Source organism: Oxyura jamaicensis, chromosome 9, assembly GCF_011077185.1.
Source record: "Oxyura jamaicensis isolate SHBP4307 breed ruddy duck chromosome 9, BPBGC_Ojam_1.0, whole genome shotgun sequence".
NCBI classification, from domain to species: Eukaryota; Metazoa; Chordata; class Aves; order Anseriformes; family Anatidae; genus Oxyura; species Oxyura jamaicensis.
Window position 1 is genome coordinate 4,972,275 of NC_048901.1, and position 18,663 is coordinate 4,990,937.

Here is an 18,663-nt window from a genome sequence, read left to right on the forward strand (position 1 = left end):
GTAAAGTCATTATTTTGCCTTTTTTCTCTAGGAGAAGAGCATTAGTAGCAATAGGTACCCATGACTTGGACACCATTGCTGGTCCATTTACTTTTACGGCTAAAGCACCTTCTGAAATTAAATTCAAGCCCTTGAACCAATCTCAGGAATACACAGCTCCACAAATGATGGATCTGTATAGGGTAAGTGTCATTTTTCAGAGCTGCTGTGCTAAAGACAGGAAGCTAAGTTTCCAAGCATTTACATCTTGTTTACCCCTGGCATTAAGGGTTGTTCTAACAAGAGAAACCCAGCCATCTTCTGTACCTTCAGCCAATGAACGTTCCACATTTTGGTTACTCAGGAGAAATGCATGGTAATACTTAAATTATATTGCCCATGAAAGGTATATCATGTTGTTTGATGTCGAAACGTAACACTTAAAATAGTGAAATTGACGTTAGCCTCCCAATTTATCAACACAAAGATTGCTTTTCGTGATACTCTTCATAGTACTGTAAAAGGTTTATATATTTGCCTTTACTGTGAAGATATTCACTGTACAAAGCTGAGATAAAAAGTGGATGTAAATAATATTTTTACATTTTTTAATATTTTAAATAATATTATTATTTATTTTAATTGGGCCAACTTACTTGGTGGCAACATTAAATTATTTACCCAGCTACCTACTATGCAGGTGTAGCACTGCTCTTGGCCCAGTATCCTGATGAAACCAGGTAAGCATTAGGAAAAGATTCTAACTGGTCTAATTTTACAGTATTTATATAAGCCACTTTAAACATCAGTACTTCAAACTGATACTATTATTAAAATATAGAGCTCTGTTGGAGCATACATACAGAGGGAAAAGAAACTCTCAAAGATATCTGACTGAAGGCAAGTGAAAGCTAGAAAATGAGGCATCAGACAGACTAAAAGTAAACTATTTTTGGTAGAGCATATACGCATGTCATTGGAACAGATGCAAATTTTGAATCAAATTTAAGTGTAAACATGTCAATATTCAGCAATTCATCATTAAAAGTGTCATAGTGAACATTTTTAGCAGTTCTAAGGAATGTTCTGATAAACTAAGGATGGGTGCTTGTGGGTTTGGCAGTAGAAGATCTGCTGTGGTGAACAAGGGCATTGTTTGGGTAGCATGTGTTATGCATTTTTGAGAGAAACCTTAAATAAATAAAAATTATTTAATATTTTTGAAGAAAACAAAACAAGCTCTGTGGTTTCCAAGTTTTCCTGCTTTTGACAGCAAATAGCTTTTGCTAGTGAAGTACCTAGATGTAAGCCCAATCCTGCCGTCTTGAAAAATTCCCATGAATGTCTCAGTAGAGGACTGTGGTAGAATGGAAAATCTGTATTTGAGCTATTGTGAAATTTAGGGTCATGCTTTATTTCTCCAGACTGACAGCCATCTTCGACACTACTTACACCTGATTGAAAACAAACCGCTTTATCCTGTCATATATGACAGCAATGGGGTTGTTCTGTCCATGCCACCAATCATCAATGGTAAGATTTCTTATGACCAGTTTGTACCGTTGCTGCTGTTCTGTGAGTCAGGGTGTCTCACAGAAACGTTAATGTGCAATATGGTTTATTTTCTTCTATTAAAATTGTTTCACTTATAACTTCACATGGAATTCTATGTTTCTTTTGGTTTAAACAAGGCCACATTTTTTGTTTCCTCGGGTTCCTAGTGTTCCTCTTTTCTCAGACAAGACAATGTAGAGGTCCCACTGCAAACCTCTGTGCTTAGTTTCTCATATCCTTCTACATTTTTATATTATAAACTCAAGATAAGTTCCTTGTGGTAGGAACCTTTGTTAGAAAAGCATCTTTTGTACCTAGACATGTTGTTCATTCATCAATGATTTAACTAAAAGAAATAAGAAATTATTTTGTAAACTGGTAACTAGAATAGTCTGCTTTGTAGTGTTCTAAATGGTTCCAGCAGGGATCTTTATCTACATCTTAAGCCCCGTGTATTTAGCAGCAGTGTGAAGCAGTTCTTGTGAACCCTTCTGGTGTCACAAGTAACTTCAAGAAGTCTTTAATGGGTTAAAAAAAAAAAATAAATTGGTCTAAACATTTTCTGCAGTGTTTCCAAACATGAGTTTCCTCTGAATGCAAAAGAAGCTTTGGGGTGATTTTAAAACAGTGTTTACTGAAACCAATTAATGACATGGCAAAAACTACTCTGTTAACAAAGAGATTTCGGTATATCTATACATCTATAGATAAATAGAGGTCAAAAATTAGTAACCATTTCCCTACAGTGACTGATAAAATCTGCAGGGATAATCTCATTGGATGTATTTTTCCTGAAGGTCCTTATCCAAGTCTTAAACAGCTAACCTAAATCATCTTAAAGGGCAGCTCAAATTCTGTGACAGAGTCTGGTAAGAACAACTGTTCTGAATTTGAAGGTGCTGTCAACAACTGTATCTGGTATCTGATCTTTCTCGGTTAGTCTTAGTCCAGCCTCAGTGTGTTCCACATATAAACATTGCACATTGTTTGCATTATATCAGAAAGGTTAAGCTAAAATTCTTAAAACTGTTTGTACTTTAAAGAGGAGTATTTGACAGAAGCTTCCAGGTTAATAACTCTTTTTAGACAGATAAGGAAATGTAAATATTTGCTTTGTTTTTTTCTTTTTTTTTTTTTCATTATCTACGAGTACTTAAATGAAAGGTTATATGGGCTTTGAAGTGAGTCCAGAAGAGCTGAGTACATTTCAGCTCTAAAGGGGTATAGCATCCTGAAAAGGGTGTACAGCATCCCTCCCTCCCTCAGTCTTCACCTCGCAGCTGTACCTGACTTTCTGTCAGCCTAGCTGTGACCTAGTTTCCCAGGTAGGAAACAGAAAAACAGAAGCTAAGTGACTTGTTTGGGATCAAAGGGAGCAAGAATGCATCTGTATATCTAGGCGTGTGCTTCCCTTTGCCTCCTGTGTGGTGCATCTGCAGCAGGGAATAGGGCAAGGAAAGGTGAGAAGGATGAAGGTTTTATTTGGCACCACCTCAAACAATTCTAGGACTGAGTGTGTCCACACCACTTGGTGACTAGCAGTGAAATTCTTCCAAGGTATGCACTGGACATCTACGCCTAACAGGCAGTATGAGGCAGACTTCTGTTCAGCCTCCTCACATAACTTGCCATTTACTAACAGAACCCCACTTTTTTAAGGAATTGACTACTGGGGACTTGGCATCCAATTTGTAAGGAAGACATTTGAGATGATGCCCCTACGTGCATTGTCTACCTTGCTTCTTCAAGATGCAAAAGTTTTGAGCGCATCAGTGATGTGGTGCAGGGCATACCTCACAACAGCAAGTACAGGCAAAAAACAAATCCGTGCTTAAAAGGAACCCATCCTATGCACTAGACCAATAATGCAGACAAAAGCCAGAGTAGCTCAGATGTCAGTTGAGAGCTTGGTTATTTGCAGAAGCAGCTATGGATGTTTATCAGTGTAAAACACCTTTTTTAAAAAAAACACTCCAATCTTCCCTATCCTTCTTATGCATGTTACAAAGGCAGATGTGTTGCCAAAGCCAGGAAAGGGAAGATGCTCTGGAAGTGAAGAACCACTCTACCACCAGCAGAGGGCTGCTATTCTGCTAGCTTGCTTGCTTTTTCAACTGGATACGGAGAGCAGCTGTGGATTTGTGTACCTTCCACTGTAGAGAGACAGCTGGGTCAGCAAGTCTGGTCTGCCTTTTCAGATAGAATGTGCTGTATTTTGGCCCTTCTTGATTTATAATTTGAAAATAGAAAGTGCTGCTTTTCTTGTAAGAATTTTGAGTGTTGATGCAGTAGACGGAGTGGTTTTTAAGCTGGGGAAGATGATGATCTTTTCTGCATCACAAAAGCTATCCGTGTCATTGCAAGATAGGTAATAACATTTCTTAATTTGTTACTCTTTTTTAGGAGATCATTCAAAAATAAGCCTAAACACCAGAAATGTTTTTGTTGAATGTACAGGCACAGATATGACAAAGGTAAATTAATCTTTTCTACTTTTGAGATGCTGTAACATCATTGTTTTCCCTTTGGGTAATAGTGCTCCAGTACAAAGGCCTGCAGTAGACAGGCATTTACAGAGCAGACGTCCCATTTCAAAGGGGCAGGATGCGTTGTGGGACTACATGGAATTCCCTCAAGAGGGTTTTAGACATGCTTTGTGGACAATATTGTGTTTTCAGTGGGCTTTGTTTTTACAGTGTCTTTATGATGACAGTATGTGTTCAGTTTGTACTAGAAAATATAAGTAAACTAGGTTTAGTTTTGTTTTTGAGCACTTTTTCTAAGTCTGAAAGGCTTTAAAAAGAGGAAAGTTCATTAAGACTGCTTACTTCGATGGAATACTCTTTGTAAAAAATCATTTAGTCTCCAACCTAAAATTTGGGCTGAGGGACGGAGAAGACTTTTTCTTCTTAGTTATCTTTTTCAAGCAGGGATGCTGTGCAAATAATTGTCAAATGGAAGTCCTTCCATATGCAAATTCTGTAACTCAAAGCTGAAGCATGAAAGCCCAGCGGTTATAATTGCCTATTCTTGAATATAGGTTGTGCATTCATTGATAGTTTCCCTAAAATGTGTACATTGATGCTTAAAAGCAAAAAATGCTTTTAATTTACCGAGCTACACAATGATGTGTTATTGATGCAAATTTGCATATTGGGGAATGGCTTCTGAGCAAACTAAAAAATAAATACTTATTTCTGCTGCTTACTTTGATAGTAAAAAAATACATGAAGAAAATTATACTGTGAGGTATCAAAAAACAACATTTGTAGATTGAGAAGTTGAGCTGAATCTCATGGTTATGTTCTATTATACTAATGTCTTAAAATATCAACTATTCACTGAAAAATTTTGCAAGTGAAACTAATTTAACAATATTTTCTTAAACAATGCACAATCCTCCAGCCTCTGCATTCTTCTCACTTGAACTTGAGTGAAGTAACTAAGTAAAATAAAGGTTTGAAATATGCAATTCCAGCTGGTAATAAAGATCTCTGTGTATCTTCAGAACAGTTTAACAAAAATGTACAAGTGCTTTAGAGCCTTGAAGAGCAAAGATTTCTATTTCTCTAGCTTTTTGTGTAAACATCTTTGCAGCAGAAACAAAGCGTTTCTTAAAATTTGGTCTGGTATTTTAGACTGCTAGGATTTGGGATTCTAAGTTACTAAACAGTGTAGAATTAACAGAACATAAGATTTTTTTTTTCCTTTTTTATTATACCTAGTCTTCAGTAGACGTAGAGGACAGATTTCAATGTGATTATCATCTTTATTTTGTAGGCAAAAATTGTTCTCGATACTATAGTCACGATGTTTAGTGAATATTGTGAGAAGCCATTCACGTGAGTATAAATCTCTAGTCAGACATTACGTTTGGGCCACATTTTAAAAAAACATTTTTAGTTCTGTTTTTCTGTCTCTCACAGTGTTGAAGCAGTAGAAGTAATTCTTCCTAATGGGAAGACCCACATCTATCCGGTAAGCATGGTGAGACGGTATCTTGCTATCCTCTGGGAAAGGATTTTATTTACGTGAAGTATAAGGGTGATATTATCAATATTATCATCTTTTCTGTAGAGGTAACGAGTGAGTCAGGGCCTTCTCTAACATGCCCCTCCCCCCCCCCCCCCCCCCCAAAAAAAAAAAAAAAGAACACAGTGCCTCAGTTTCCCCTTATGTTGAAAACTCATTCTGATGCTCCACTAATTTATGATGAGGTTAAAATAGTCTCACAGTTTGATACTCAAGAAAGAAGGCTAGGCTTTAAAGCTACGTCTGGTAACCACTACTGTGGGTTTACAGTTTATGGGATACAGACATTTTGAGAAACAAGCAGAGATTGCAATCAAATGTCATAATCTGTGTCTAAAGCCTTTAAAACCTACCTGTTCCATATCAGGAAAAAAGGAATGCAGAAAGAGGTCCTTCAGGCTGAAGCCAGTGGGCAGCTGAAATCAGCCTCAGCATAACTTATTATCAGATCAGGAAGCTTTAATACCTATGAGCTAAAATAACCTCTTAACACTGGATTTTTCAGTCCTTCATTTTACAGACTCCAACTATATAAAGGTCTGTTAGGCAATATGTTGACTACAAGCCCAGGTTTGCCTGAATTAGGGGTGCCCAGTATATCTCTGTGCAGTAACAGTCTTTTTAGGAGAACAAAAAAGCATAAGGAGAGCAATCCCTGCTGTTTCCTGGAAGTGACTGAAGACAGAGATCTGGTTGAGTTCATAACATTAGATGTATGAAGCAAGTACAAATTAATGAGAGAGAAAGAAACCTTTTTGTCATTGAGACTTTTTCTAGTCATATCTTAGCTCTTTCTTTTAACAATGGTAACTGCAGTCTTCAGAGGAAAGACCTAGAATCTAGGAGTAACATCCAGCAAAACAAATCACTGTACTAGGCAATGCAATTTCCCTACATAAAATAGAGAAAAAAAAAAATCACAGAGTTCTAGATGCTAAGGTTTTTATGGATTTGTTTATCTGGAAGTTTAGAAACACTTTACATACACAATAGCTTTCTATAGATACGTTACAAACTTCCTAGGTTAAATAATGGTAAACATTTCTGTGCCAATACAGAGGTAACAAGTTTTCCTTCCTTTTCCTCCAAAAAGTCATTTGATCTGTACTAGACTACACAGTCTCATGCATGACCACTCACTGCTTTAGGGCTTTGACTTAAGATGAACCGGTGACTGGAAACTTTCACAAACTCTGTTACTTTCATTTATCTGAAATTATCAGAAGTTTCGGTAACAGTGATTTCATGCTGCATTCAAACTCCTAGCCTAACTGAGAACAGCTTTTGCATCATGTACTGTAATATTATTTTCAAGAATCATGTTATCATAAAATACTGACGTCAACGTAATATTCCACACCTGTCTTCTGTGGATGACATTTGAGTATCACAGTTAGAAGAAACTAGATTAGCAAGATGTCAAAACTGAATCCTTTTAGAGGTAGCAAGGGTTGTGTATGCTGAAAAGCTTTCCCTTTCTTTTTAGGAACTGGCTTACCGAAAAGAGAAGGTGAAACCTGACCTCATTAACAAGAAGATAGGAATCAGGTGTGTTACTGCAAATAAAAGCTTTTTTTATTTAAGCATTAATCATGCAAAAGGTACTTAAACACTGATTACTCATTGTTTTAAAAATGTTTACACCATGATTTTGAATCTATGAAAAAATTCTGGGGTTAACTTTGGTAATTAGATCAACTCTGTAGGAATTGCTTCGCTGTTTTCAAAAAAGGGGAATGGTTCTTCATGGCCTCACCCAACTGTTAAGAAGTAAAGGAAAATGACTGTCTTGGAGTCAGAATCTGAGCTGGTTTTATTGGAATGCTGAGTTTACGTACGGTCTGTAAAGCACTTAGAGATTATTCAGGAAATAAGGCAACATAGCAGAAACACTGATTGCTTTAAAAAGTATAGTGTAAGATCGGTAAATTACTACTCTCTTGTTTTGTTTCAGTGAAACTCCATCAAGCCTTGCAAAGCTGCTGACTAGGATGTGTTTGAAGTCACACGTCATAGGGAATGGGAACAATATAGAGATTGAAATCCCTCCTACCCGAGCGGACATTATCCATGCATGTGATATCGTAGAAGATGCAGCAATAGCTTATGGTTATAACAACATTCAGATGACTATTCCGAAAACGTACACCATAGCTAATCAAGTAAGATTGCCCCTTCAAATAAGCGCTCTGTTGTCAGTAAATGACTAGTGCATGCCAGAAGGGCTTTGGGGAAAACAGAACCTAGGAATTAAATATTTTGACATGCTTTGCCTTGAGAAGTATTTACCATGGATAGGATACAAAACAGATGCCCCACTGATTTGAATAAGTCCAAGACCAGTGGTCGTTGGTACTTGAAAAAAGACAGGGTTTAAGCAGGGAGCCCATATTAAATCTCTAATTGGGAGATTCATTTCCTCAGGCAAGCCTAAAGGCAGCTGGCTGATGCTTTCAAAAATGTTAAGCACACAAGCAGAGTACCTCCCCAGTGAATTCACCATAATGTGCCAGGCAGAATCACCTCGGGAAAGAACAGAAGAGTGTTTTTAGATGGAAGTGAAACACTGTTTTTTGTTTCATTTTAGCTCCCCCTCAATAAGCTCACAGAACTTCTGAGACTGGACTTGGCGGCTGCTGGATTCACTGAAGCACTCACTTTTGCCCTGGTATATTGTATTGATTTAACATTTTCTTACTTGCATGTTTGAAAGGCAATGCACAAAAACTGTAGAGGGCAGTTGAGACTATGCTGTTGTATAAATGTACCAGTATTATTTCTTACTGTTTTAAGCAGGTGACTGCTTACTAGTGCTTTGGAATTATAGTGTAGTATTTTGTGAGTTTGTAAGTCAGAGAAATTGAGTAAGTCACTGCTAATGTGGCATGCAATTCTACGTATAAAGGCAAAAATAGTTGCTAAAGTACTGCTTTTAGTTTAACTTGACAGTATGAAATTGTAAGACAGCAACTCTCTTTAGAGATTTTGATCCCCCAATGTGAAATTCATCATAGCTTGATAATCTGGAAAACAATTTATCAAAACTTAGTAATTTCTGGTGGATATTACTGCAGTTCAGAGATGGCACTTTCTATTTGTCTCTTCCCACTACTGTCACCTGCCCATGATTCCTTGGATTAGATACCAAGTTGATATATAATTATTCAGTCAGAGTTTATTTTAAGAATCCCTGTAGGCGCTATATAATGCAGACTAAGGAATCGCAAGTGAAGTTTTGATAACGTACTCAAAGATTTTAAGATACGGTGATGCAGGCTCCTAAAACATTTGCATGCATTTGAAAAGCTTAGGCATTGCAACTGAGGTTGGTAATCCAAATGGATCACATAAAATTTTAACACCTTCACATTTTATGGAGCTTAAAATGCAAAATTTGCAGTTACTCTAAAGCCTGAAAAATGTATTTCAGTTTTAATATTTTATTACTCGTTAAACGTTACTCATTTAAGAAATAAGTCAATAATAACTGATGTTACTTCGTGTAGTGCTACTATTTGACTAAGATTACCTATGGTAGTAACATCTTGGGGAACTACAGTGTAAAACATGGTCAAACTCTTATAATTCACAGCATAAGCAAAAGTCTCCATATAATTCCTTTTTTGTTTCAGCATTGAATACTAAGTATGCTCAAAAACGTTGAGTATATTTTATTGCTACATTAGAGAACATTTATGAACTGCCACAGCAGAAGATCAGGCAGTGTATTATTTTATCACATTACATATTGTATTTTTGCTATGGCACGCTTATGCTACAACATTCTGTAACCCTGTGCTGCTGTATGACAAGCACTGCTTCCATATTTGTGAATGTAATCCTAGTTTTGGTTTGAGCCCTGAATTATCACTCCTACAGAGTAACATTGCTTTCTGTGGGGGCTTCGAATTTAGCCAAAATGCACTTAGTTGCATCATAGTAACATACTGTAGTTTAGATACACCTAAGGTCAGCGTTCATTTAAGATTTTCTTTTTTAGTCAATAATCTACTCTTTCAGATGTTATCATCTGCTCGTTTTCCTCACATTTAGACTATCAACACGCTTCTCGGAATGCTGCCAGGCAAAGGGAGACTGCAGTATACTGGCAAATCCTCAATTACATGCCTAGTCTGCCGTTGGTTTCTTTATGCATTAATAAAGCTATAAATTCTGAAAATTTGCAGTGTGGATCTTATCAGTCGCATCTGTTGCTGTATGTGCACAGACACTGAGCCTGATAAAGTGCATGTGTATCGCTTTACTGATCGGCTTAAAACTACACCTGGAGAATATGGACTTGAAAAATATTCCAGCTCAGAAAAACAAAAACAGAGCTATGAGAATCTTACATAGCTATGAAAATTGAAGACTTAGACATATGACCCTTTTTTTTTTTGAGATAGTACTTTCCGTCAGTAGCCCCAAAGGGATTGTTTTCTTTGTGAGAAAGCTTGGGTGCCATTCCTGTACTATTTTCTGAATAAGGTATTTTTTCCACTGCAGGTCAGCCTCTGACAGCAAATTATGACAGGAGCTTAAATAAACACTACTTTTTTTAACTAGCTTTATTTTGGTTAGTAATTAACATTTGTAGATAAACCAGTTTGCCTACCTTGTCTCAGACTGGGCCTCAATTTGTATTATAAGAGGGTGTTGTACATGAGGGCCTCAGCGCAACAGCTATGCTTGTGTTGTTCATCATAGGTGTCAAGTTTTGTCATGGGCTCACTGTCTGTTTTAACTATTTGACCTTGGTTTTTTTCTTTCATCTCTCAGTGTTCTCAAGAAGACATTGCGGATAAACTTGGCACAGACATCTCTACAACAAAAGCAGTACACATAGCAAACCCCAAAACTGCAGAATTTCAGGTGAAGTAACTTAATTCAGGTCAAGTTTGGAAGCAACAGTGTCACAGATTCTATGTATTAAGAGGAAAGAAAGGAACTAACAGAAAACAATTTACAGAGCTATGGAGCTACTTTTTCTTGCAAAGAGGATGTGGGTATTTATGCACTAACCTTGCTAGCAGTCATCTTCTCTTACGCCTTCACTAAGAAATAACTTAGTGTGAAACACCATTAGGTTTTCAGTGAAGTAAAATACCATATTCAGTACGATGGCAGGTAGCACAACTGAGCTATCTTATTACAGAAAATTCCACCCAGATTATTGATCAACACCTGCATTTAGAAAAGCTAGTTAAGTATAAATAGAAATATTGGAGCTGCAGTTACCTTCTGAGCTCTGAATTGGGAAGGTTGTTTTTTTTCAAAGTAGCTGTTATCACACTTACTTTTTTTTCTGGATATGTGTGTGTGTGTGTGTGTGTATATATAGTAGAGCTTCTTTTTTGAATCTGAAATTTATCAGTGATGTGAATACATGAATATTTGATTGGGAAGATGGACCTCAGGTTAATTTTGAAAGCATCTGTTTATCTTTGAAATCTGCTCCAGAGTCAAATAAGCAGGGGATTTTTACTACTGTATTTATCATCATACTTGTTTTATTTCAAATAATTATCCAAATATGGTAACTGTCAGTGATACTCTGGTAACATTCCTTCTGCTTTTCCTTGGTGATCCTGAGAGGATCCATCTGAACAGAGGCAAACAAACGCATTTATCTGTACCTGAGGTCATCATGAGAAATTATCTTTTTGTCAGGGGAGATGAGTCAGCACTTACAAGTAGTGACAGTTCAGGAAGTGTTTTGCTGTCAGACACACAGTCTGATTTTTTGGGTTGACCTTTGGGGACCCAGGAATTGGACTCGATGATCTCTGTGGGTCCCTTCCAACTCGGGATATTCTATGATTTGGCTTATAGGGAAAGTGACTAGACATTATGAGATCTGTAAAATAAATGGAAAACATTTTTGAGGCATATTTTGTTTCTAACCTAAGAAATACAAAGGTAAACACTTTATAGAAAGGCTTAGGGTTTCAGTAAACTGAGGTATCTTCCTCCCAAGAGCTCTGGTGAGTCTGATTTCTCTGAATATCAGAGATACCTTTCCAGGTCTTTCCTCTAATGGTAAAAACATGCTTCTGCTGTAAAAAACATTCTAATTAAGGAACGTAATTTTGGGGTAACTTCATGTATTTTCTGTTCTACTTGCTACCGCAACTAAACAGTCCTATAAAGCCACAGCCATAAGGTGTTTAGACTATTATCACCTGTTTGTATATATCATTTTGCATGGTAATTACAACTGCTCAATACAGAACGCACCACAAACATAAAAGGCACTGACCAAGAACAAAAACAGCTCACGCATACGGTCTTCCAGGCTATACCGTACAAAGAACATACAGAGAATGTACATTTTCAGTTTTAATAATTCTAAAACAAAGATGATGAAGCATGAGAGATTAGTACAGTATTTGCACCTGACTACTGAATTCTGGCAAAACATTAAGAAACGTAGCATGAGCTATTTTTGCTATGTATTTCACTTGCAGCATCCGTGTTTGTCCTGCAGGTGGCACGTACTACCCTCCTTCCTGGGCTACTGAAAACTATTGCTGCTAACCGAAAGATGCCCTTGCCTTTAAAGCTCTTTGAGATTTCCGACATTGTAGTAAAAGATCCTAGTAAAGGTAAGAAAAACTTCCTCAGCATTTGGAACTCTTAAACTTCTTCTTTGAAAGGATTGTAGCCCAGGTTAGTTTCAGAAGCTTTCTGAGAAACTGGTTAAGGTTACCGTTGTACGAGTTTGGGAAAAATTAGGAATTTCCAGCAGAATGATACCTATGAGAGTAGATCCAGCTTTTTAAAGAAAAAGAATGACTAAGAACTGCAGGGTCAGCTTGACCTGGACCCCAAGTAAGTTCCCAGATGGCAGCACTGGGTTTGTCTGCAACACTGTTCTACTGGTACAACACCCAGAGGAACAGAAGGGGGATTGATTTGACATAATCAGTTACAGTCCCGAGACCTTATTCGTTATGGCTGTATTGCATCTTTCCTAGCAATGCTGTTTACTCCAATAGCCAGTGGTCAGGTACACACTGCAGCTACTGGAGGACTTCGTGTCCAGGGACTGCAAGGGGGCTGCTCCAGCTGGTAGCCCTGACTGACTGCTTCCACTGTCAGGGAGCCCAGCTGTGCATACCAGGATAAACTCAAGGCAATTTTACACCAAAAAGAACCTGCTCTAAACATATCTAAGGTATGTTGCTATTGGAGTACTAGAGCCTGCTTTTAAACTGCTGCAGTCTCAAAGAAGTGCAGTGTTGCCAGTTGAAAAGCAAAACGTCTTGAGTCAGGGAATGGCAGGTTATATTTGCAGACTGATTCTAATCTGGAGAACTATAGCTCAAAACCATGGGTGTCAGTGCAGTTATCTTACCAACCAATTATCTTATCCAACCTTAATGATTCTGTGGTCTATCTTAACATGAATCCCCTTTCCATCACCTTGAAACAGGATTGCTAGTAGTTGTTCCCTAAACTTGTGTGCTGGAATATTGACAACCAATACAAAGAACCGGATTTGTAGCACGCACACTGGGTAAAGAACAGAGCAAGTCTTTGTATAAAAATGTATAAATAAACAAAAAGCCCAACAGTATAAAATTTCCCCACTCGTGCATAAAAAGATTTTCCTTATCTTTCCTTTTCATCCAACTATGCTAAGAAAGCATGGCTGCCTTTGAACTGCTCTGTAACGTTAATTATTTACATGAAACAGCAAAGGCAGCTAGATCACTTTTCAAAAGCTTCAGTGAAAGCCTTCCTGTGCGATGGGGCCTCTGTGCACTGATTTCACTGTACAGTATCAAAATTTCAGACTATCTTTATCAGGAAGAATGTACCAAAGTAAAATGAAATATAAAAATGGATTTTTAAAATAATAACCATTTTTCTAAAGAAATGTACCGATTCCTTTTTATCTGGTATACCATAACCATGGTATACCAAGGGAAAAAGAGTGCACAGCTACAGTTCTTGGGAGTACGTGCTTGTACAGTAAGTCACAACTTGGGATGAAATTTTGCCTGTCAGCGGAAAAGGCTGACATTACTTTAAATTCAGCAGCAGAAACGGTTTTGTTGTTTCATTATCTGGTTTCAGATTTTAGCAGTTGTGTTTAAGGTATCTGGGATCTGCAAAACAAAGGTTTATATAAGGCATAAACAGAATGGCAAGTAAATTGCTTTGGTGATGAATTTAATTTGCAGATTACTTTTTTTTTAAAAAAAAAAAAAAGGGAAAAAAGCCTTGCCAAGCTAAACAAGCAGTTTTAGGAAAACATGTACCTTTTTTTTTTAGTTAAATACAAACATTTTGGTGCTGCAGTTCATTCCTTGTTGGGGGGCATAAGTTAGCTGAAGTGCCAAAAACTTGGTACAGATGGCAGAATAGCATTAGCATTCCTCAGAACCAAGAGTGGGGCTATTTATCTTGGAATAAGGAGCATGTTTATCCTGGCTTTATAAAATTTGCAAGTTAAATTGATTACTTTTATTTTGTTCATGTTAATTGCAGCTCTTGAAAGCTTTCATTTATGTGGATGGCTGCTTCACAATTTTGTAGCGTACTTCATTTTGTTGGGAATCGCTGCAACATGTAAGAAACACTTCTGAGGCCGCAGCTTTGTACCCTGTGCTCCTAGGCAGCCCGCTCATGGGCTGAGAACTTGCAGGCTGCGAACAATATCTAAAATTGTTTTAATGGAGTCTGTAGAATGACTACTGTTTTTCCCAAACTTTGAAAATTAAACTTGCCTAATGAATAGTTTGAAAGGGAAGGGGAGAAAGAAATAACTGGTAACTGCAAACGCTGAAAAATGTGGGATTGTCCTCTCACATATGGAATGAGATTTCCTGCAGAAGGCTTATGTCATCAGACTGACTAATTTAATTTTATTATTTCATGATTTTGGCATGCAGAATTTCCAATTAATAATGTAAGAAGTATGAGTCAAAAGTGTACTGACATTAACTGCATTTGAAATGGCATCTTGTAGTCATTCATGTGTGAATGAACCTAGCTTTTAAACACTGGTTTTTAATAAAATGCCTACTTACACAGAACCCACGCTTACCAAGGTGAACAGAACTTATTTCTCTTCAGACATATCTGGCAGAAAGTCTTGACATACTAAATTAGCAAAATGTGTGCCAGATTTAATATAACTAAATGGAACCAAATCTGAGCAGAGATGTTTCTTCTCAAGGCAAGAGGAAATGTGCTGATTTTGAGAAAGTTACATAGCATTTGTGCAGTTAACTTGTAACCCTAGAATAGTCACTTCCAGTAGGAGTTATTCTGCTTCAGTGCATAAATGCTTACCTTACACCGCTACCCCTAACAGTGAATACCTTTTCTTGCTCATCACAATGAAAGAAATGAATCCATCATAAAATCACCTCTGATTAGTGATCTTGTGGAACCCGGCAAGCTTATGGTAGCATATTTTTAACATAATTTACATCATTTGAGAAGAGCTGATGCCATAGTTTGGAGAATTTTTCCAAACTCTGCACGGAAGTGCTAGTTACAAGCAGAAAATAGCTGTGGATTTTCGTGAAGCTGTGATACAAGTTTAAATGAGCAGGTCCCCCTTTCTGATTAAGTTACTTTTCTGAAGCATCCCTAACGTGGAAGGGGGCAGCATACAGCACCGCTTTATCTTCCTCTGCACTCTTTGGCTCACGTATTCCTAACCAGCTGTCCATCCTTTGGACTGTTTTTCAGCAGCATCTCAAGGAAGTGCTTTGAAGTCTCAGAAATATATATATATATATATATATATATATAATTCAGGTTGACATACTTGGCAGGCCAATTTAAAAAATAGAATTGCTTCATGGCATGACACAAGAGATCTCTTAAGTGAGTTACAAGGAACCAAAGCATTTCTAACATCCGCCAGCTTTTACATACAGTTCCTAATACTTTTTCCTCTCCTATTGTCTGCAGTGAATGAACTTCTTGTGTTGTAGCGTAACTGGAAAGGAGTAAGTTCTATAACACAGCTTTTTGGAATGCTTCAAAACGCATCCTTTACTTTACCAAAGATCTTCACAGTTGGGTTGAAATCATGAGATAGAAGAGTTGTTGTATGCATTTCTTTCTGATGCTTTAGTTAAGAATAGTGATCTGAAGACACCACCGCCTCTGAACAGTAACGAAATGAAGTTCAGATAGTTGTCACGTTCCACGAGCGTAACGATCGGAGAAAAGTGAAACCATGCTACTGAGTATCTAGCCCAGAAAGCTTGCTTTCCTAGGAACAAATGAAGACTTGAGGAAGGGGAGAACACTTTCTTCTTTTCCATTGGACAACACAACATGAAAATAGATCAGCCACCATTGGTGACTGCGGATTGGTGACTGTGGATTACTGACTGGCATCTTATTAGAGCCAGGAAACAGACACAATGATGCGACTGAACAGCCAGCTTGCTACGAGAACAAGAGTCAGATGTTGTGTTTATTGACGTCTTCTCTGCAACCTTTACTTTTCTGTGTTGCTATTGTAATATAAAACTTCAGGATTGAATTCTCCATCATTACTTAATACTGCAAGTTATAATAATGGCAGGAAAGGTTTCCCAAGTGACAAAACGCAGAATTACTGGCACAGTAAGTCCAGCTTTCAGTGACTGTCAAGAAAACTTAAGGCTATATTGCCAGGTTGCTGCTCTAGAAGTTTGAAATGACTTTTGGCTCATAAAGGCTGTGCTTTCATCTCTTATGTAGGCTCTTGTTCCTGTATTTTGTGTTCCTTTTGAATCCCCTTTTCTCTGTCCACTTGGTAAACCTTTTCCTGTTTAGTTTTTGATAGATCTCTCTTACTAAATGGTCAGTCAGACCAAATAAGCAAGCTGTAGATTTACTAGGTGTCTAACTTCTCAAGTGGTAGGCAGTTCTGAGACTTCCATCCAGAACCTCCAGACAGTTTAGACTGCGGGTGCAGCTGCACCTCCTGTGAATTAAGTCACTCACCACGTAGGCATCTTGAACTGCGCTGTCTCTCTGGGCAGCATGCAGTGCAGCTCCTTTTTCCTGGGAACACTGAGTCTGACTGAGATGCTTTGTGACCAAAAGTCCTGATAAATGCCCATTGTGCACACAGTTTCGCTGTATAAAGAACATAATTCACCCTGTAATATACTAGATTTCATGTGCATTGCTTTTGGCTGATTTCCAGGAAAGAAATCTGAAAGCCCTACTCATGCAACTTTACGTCAGGTGGTACAGGCCTGCCTTAACTTGCAGGCCAGGTGGAGTTGTTCTTTTTACTCCTTCATTCCTTCACTACTGAAGAAGTTCTTATTCCCCTTTTCCTCTCAAATGTTACAATTAGCCGGAGATCTTAAGGATTTCTATTATGATTTTTTTAAGCAAATGCTGTCAGTAAATATTTTTTTTCCCTATAACTACCGCTAAGAGGAAGAGGTGAAGATGAGAATGTGTCTAGATATGAACAACTGCAAGTCCACAGTTACCAGAGGACTTTATAGAATGGAAAGAAGTTTATGCATGGAAATCTGGCTGTAACTTGTTTCACTGTGTCAATACCACAAAGCAGTGCAATACAAAAGGAGATCAGCTGATGACTTGCACTCCATGTTGTAAAAAACAAGCTGTGTTTTTGACTAGCTGTAGTGAAAATGTGCTGAATGCCCTTTAGTGCTCTGAGCTGTTTTGGTGTCCTTCTGAAACACCTTTCCCAGCCAAAGTGCAACTGAAGGACTCCAGTTTAGGTGCTGCAGGATTGCTTCGCAGTGAACAGAAGCATGGTAGGTGGGGATGATCAGGAGATTGCCTTAAGAACTGCAGGTCTGGTCCAAACAGAAACATAATGTACCTTTATACTGAAGATAGTTCCAAAGCATATGGATTTCCAGAGGAAGAAGATAGAAGATAGTAGAGAGTTCCTCCCCTACTTTGAACAATTTCTTCCCTTGTTACACCAGCTGTGCTGAACACACACTTGCCGTTCAACTTTGAGAGGGTGAAGACCTGAAGGCAATAAATGAATTCACCACATTAATCAGTATTTTGCATTTCACCATAGCAGAACTGGCAGCTGTGACCATCAGCTTGTTACTCTGTTCCTAGATCATTTTTTTTTCAAAAAACTAAAAACCCTGAAGTCTGCAATGAGTAAAGCTTCTAAATAGACCACAGTAGTCCTAGATGGTGTATGTATAGCAACAGTATAGCCTGAAGGTACAAGTATAGGAACATACAGCTACATATTCAACTTGAAAGTGTAAAAATACATTTTTTGATGAAATTAGTAATGTAAGAAAATCTACAGTAGGGAGAAAGTAGGGTTTTGAGTTAAGGAACTGTCCAAAGTGGGACACATTTGTATCGCAGTCTCAAGTTCCTAGGAAGTAGCACGTAGTCACTTGGTTTCAGGGCTGTCCAAGATGATGATGAAAAGCAACAGTTGTGGTTTGGAAACCTGTGTGAATTTAGATCTTGCCACAGATTACCTTGTTCACGTTATTGGGCATTTCAAGTTGTGGGCCAGTTGTTTTATGTAGGTAATTATTCTGCAACTGAGTTTTATCAGTATCTAGTTTTCTCAGCAACACCGCTAGTCAAAATGCAAAAACTCAGTAAGAAAACTTGTCTGTTTTGAATGTCTTTAGCACTTAACTATATGCCTGGTACTTGTCATTGTCTAGAGATGCTTGTATTTAACAACCATATTTCCTGCCCAAGACATGGGACACTTGAAATCTACGTTTCAGATTGTGAGAGCTAGTAGGTTAAAGAAATCCCCTTATTTCCTTAGATAGGTGCATCAGAGAGGCCATTTTATGTTCTTATTTCTCCTTTCTCAGGCAGTAGCAGAAGAAAACAGATGAAAAAGGCAAGGTTGAAAGCATAAGGTTTCCCAGATAATGTAATTACTTCCTTCTTCTTCAGATGTAGGTGCAAGAAACTACAGGCATTTATGTGCCGTTTATTACAACAAGAGCCCTGGGTTTGAGATTATCCATGGTTTGCTGGACAGGGTCATGCAACTTCTGGAAGTACCACCAAGCGAGGAGAAGGGATATGTGATCAAGGCAACTGAAGGTAAGGAATACGCTACATCTATGTCCTGCAGAGCTTGGTGTT

The 18,663-nt window shown here is 37.9% G+C and overlaps 1 protein-coding gene across 3 annotated transcripts in view; it reads left to right on the top strand.

The window, feature by feature from the left end:
• The window catches only part of FARSB (phenylalanyl-tRNA synthetase subunit beta), a 37,712-nt gene that overhangs the window by 3,780 nt on the left and 15,269 nt on the right, over positions 1-18,663 (top strand). For 2 of the 3 annotated variants that reach the window (XM_035335100.1, XM_035335101.1), the window contains exons 6-16: positions 32-182; positions 1,404-1,512; positions 3,937-4,007; positions 5,314-5,375; positions 5,460-5,511; positions 7,052-7,113; positions 7,520-7,727; positions 8,153-8,233; positions 10,345-10,437; positions 12,053-12,170; positions 18,469-18,621. In XM_035335100.1, the coding sequence (XP_035190991.1) occupies positions 32-182; positions 1,404-1,512; positions 3,937-4,007; positions 5,314-5,375; positions 5,460-5,511; positions 7,052-7,113; positions 7,520-7,727; positions 8,153-8,233; positions 10,345-10,437; positions 12,053-12,170; positions 18,469-18,621 (1,160 nt within the window). Of the gene's footprint in view, positions 1-31; positions 183-1,403; positions 1,513-3,936; positions 4,008-5,313; positions 5,376-5,459; positions 5,512-7,051; positions 7,114-7,519; positions 7,728-8,152; positions 8,234-10,344; positions 10,438-12,052; positions 12,171-14,061; positions 14,610-18,468; positions 18,622-18,663 lie in introns of those variants that run through there. The other variant, XM_035335102.1, reaches the window with a different exon arrangement.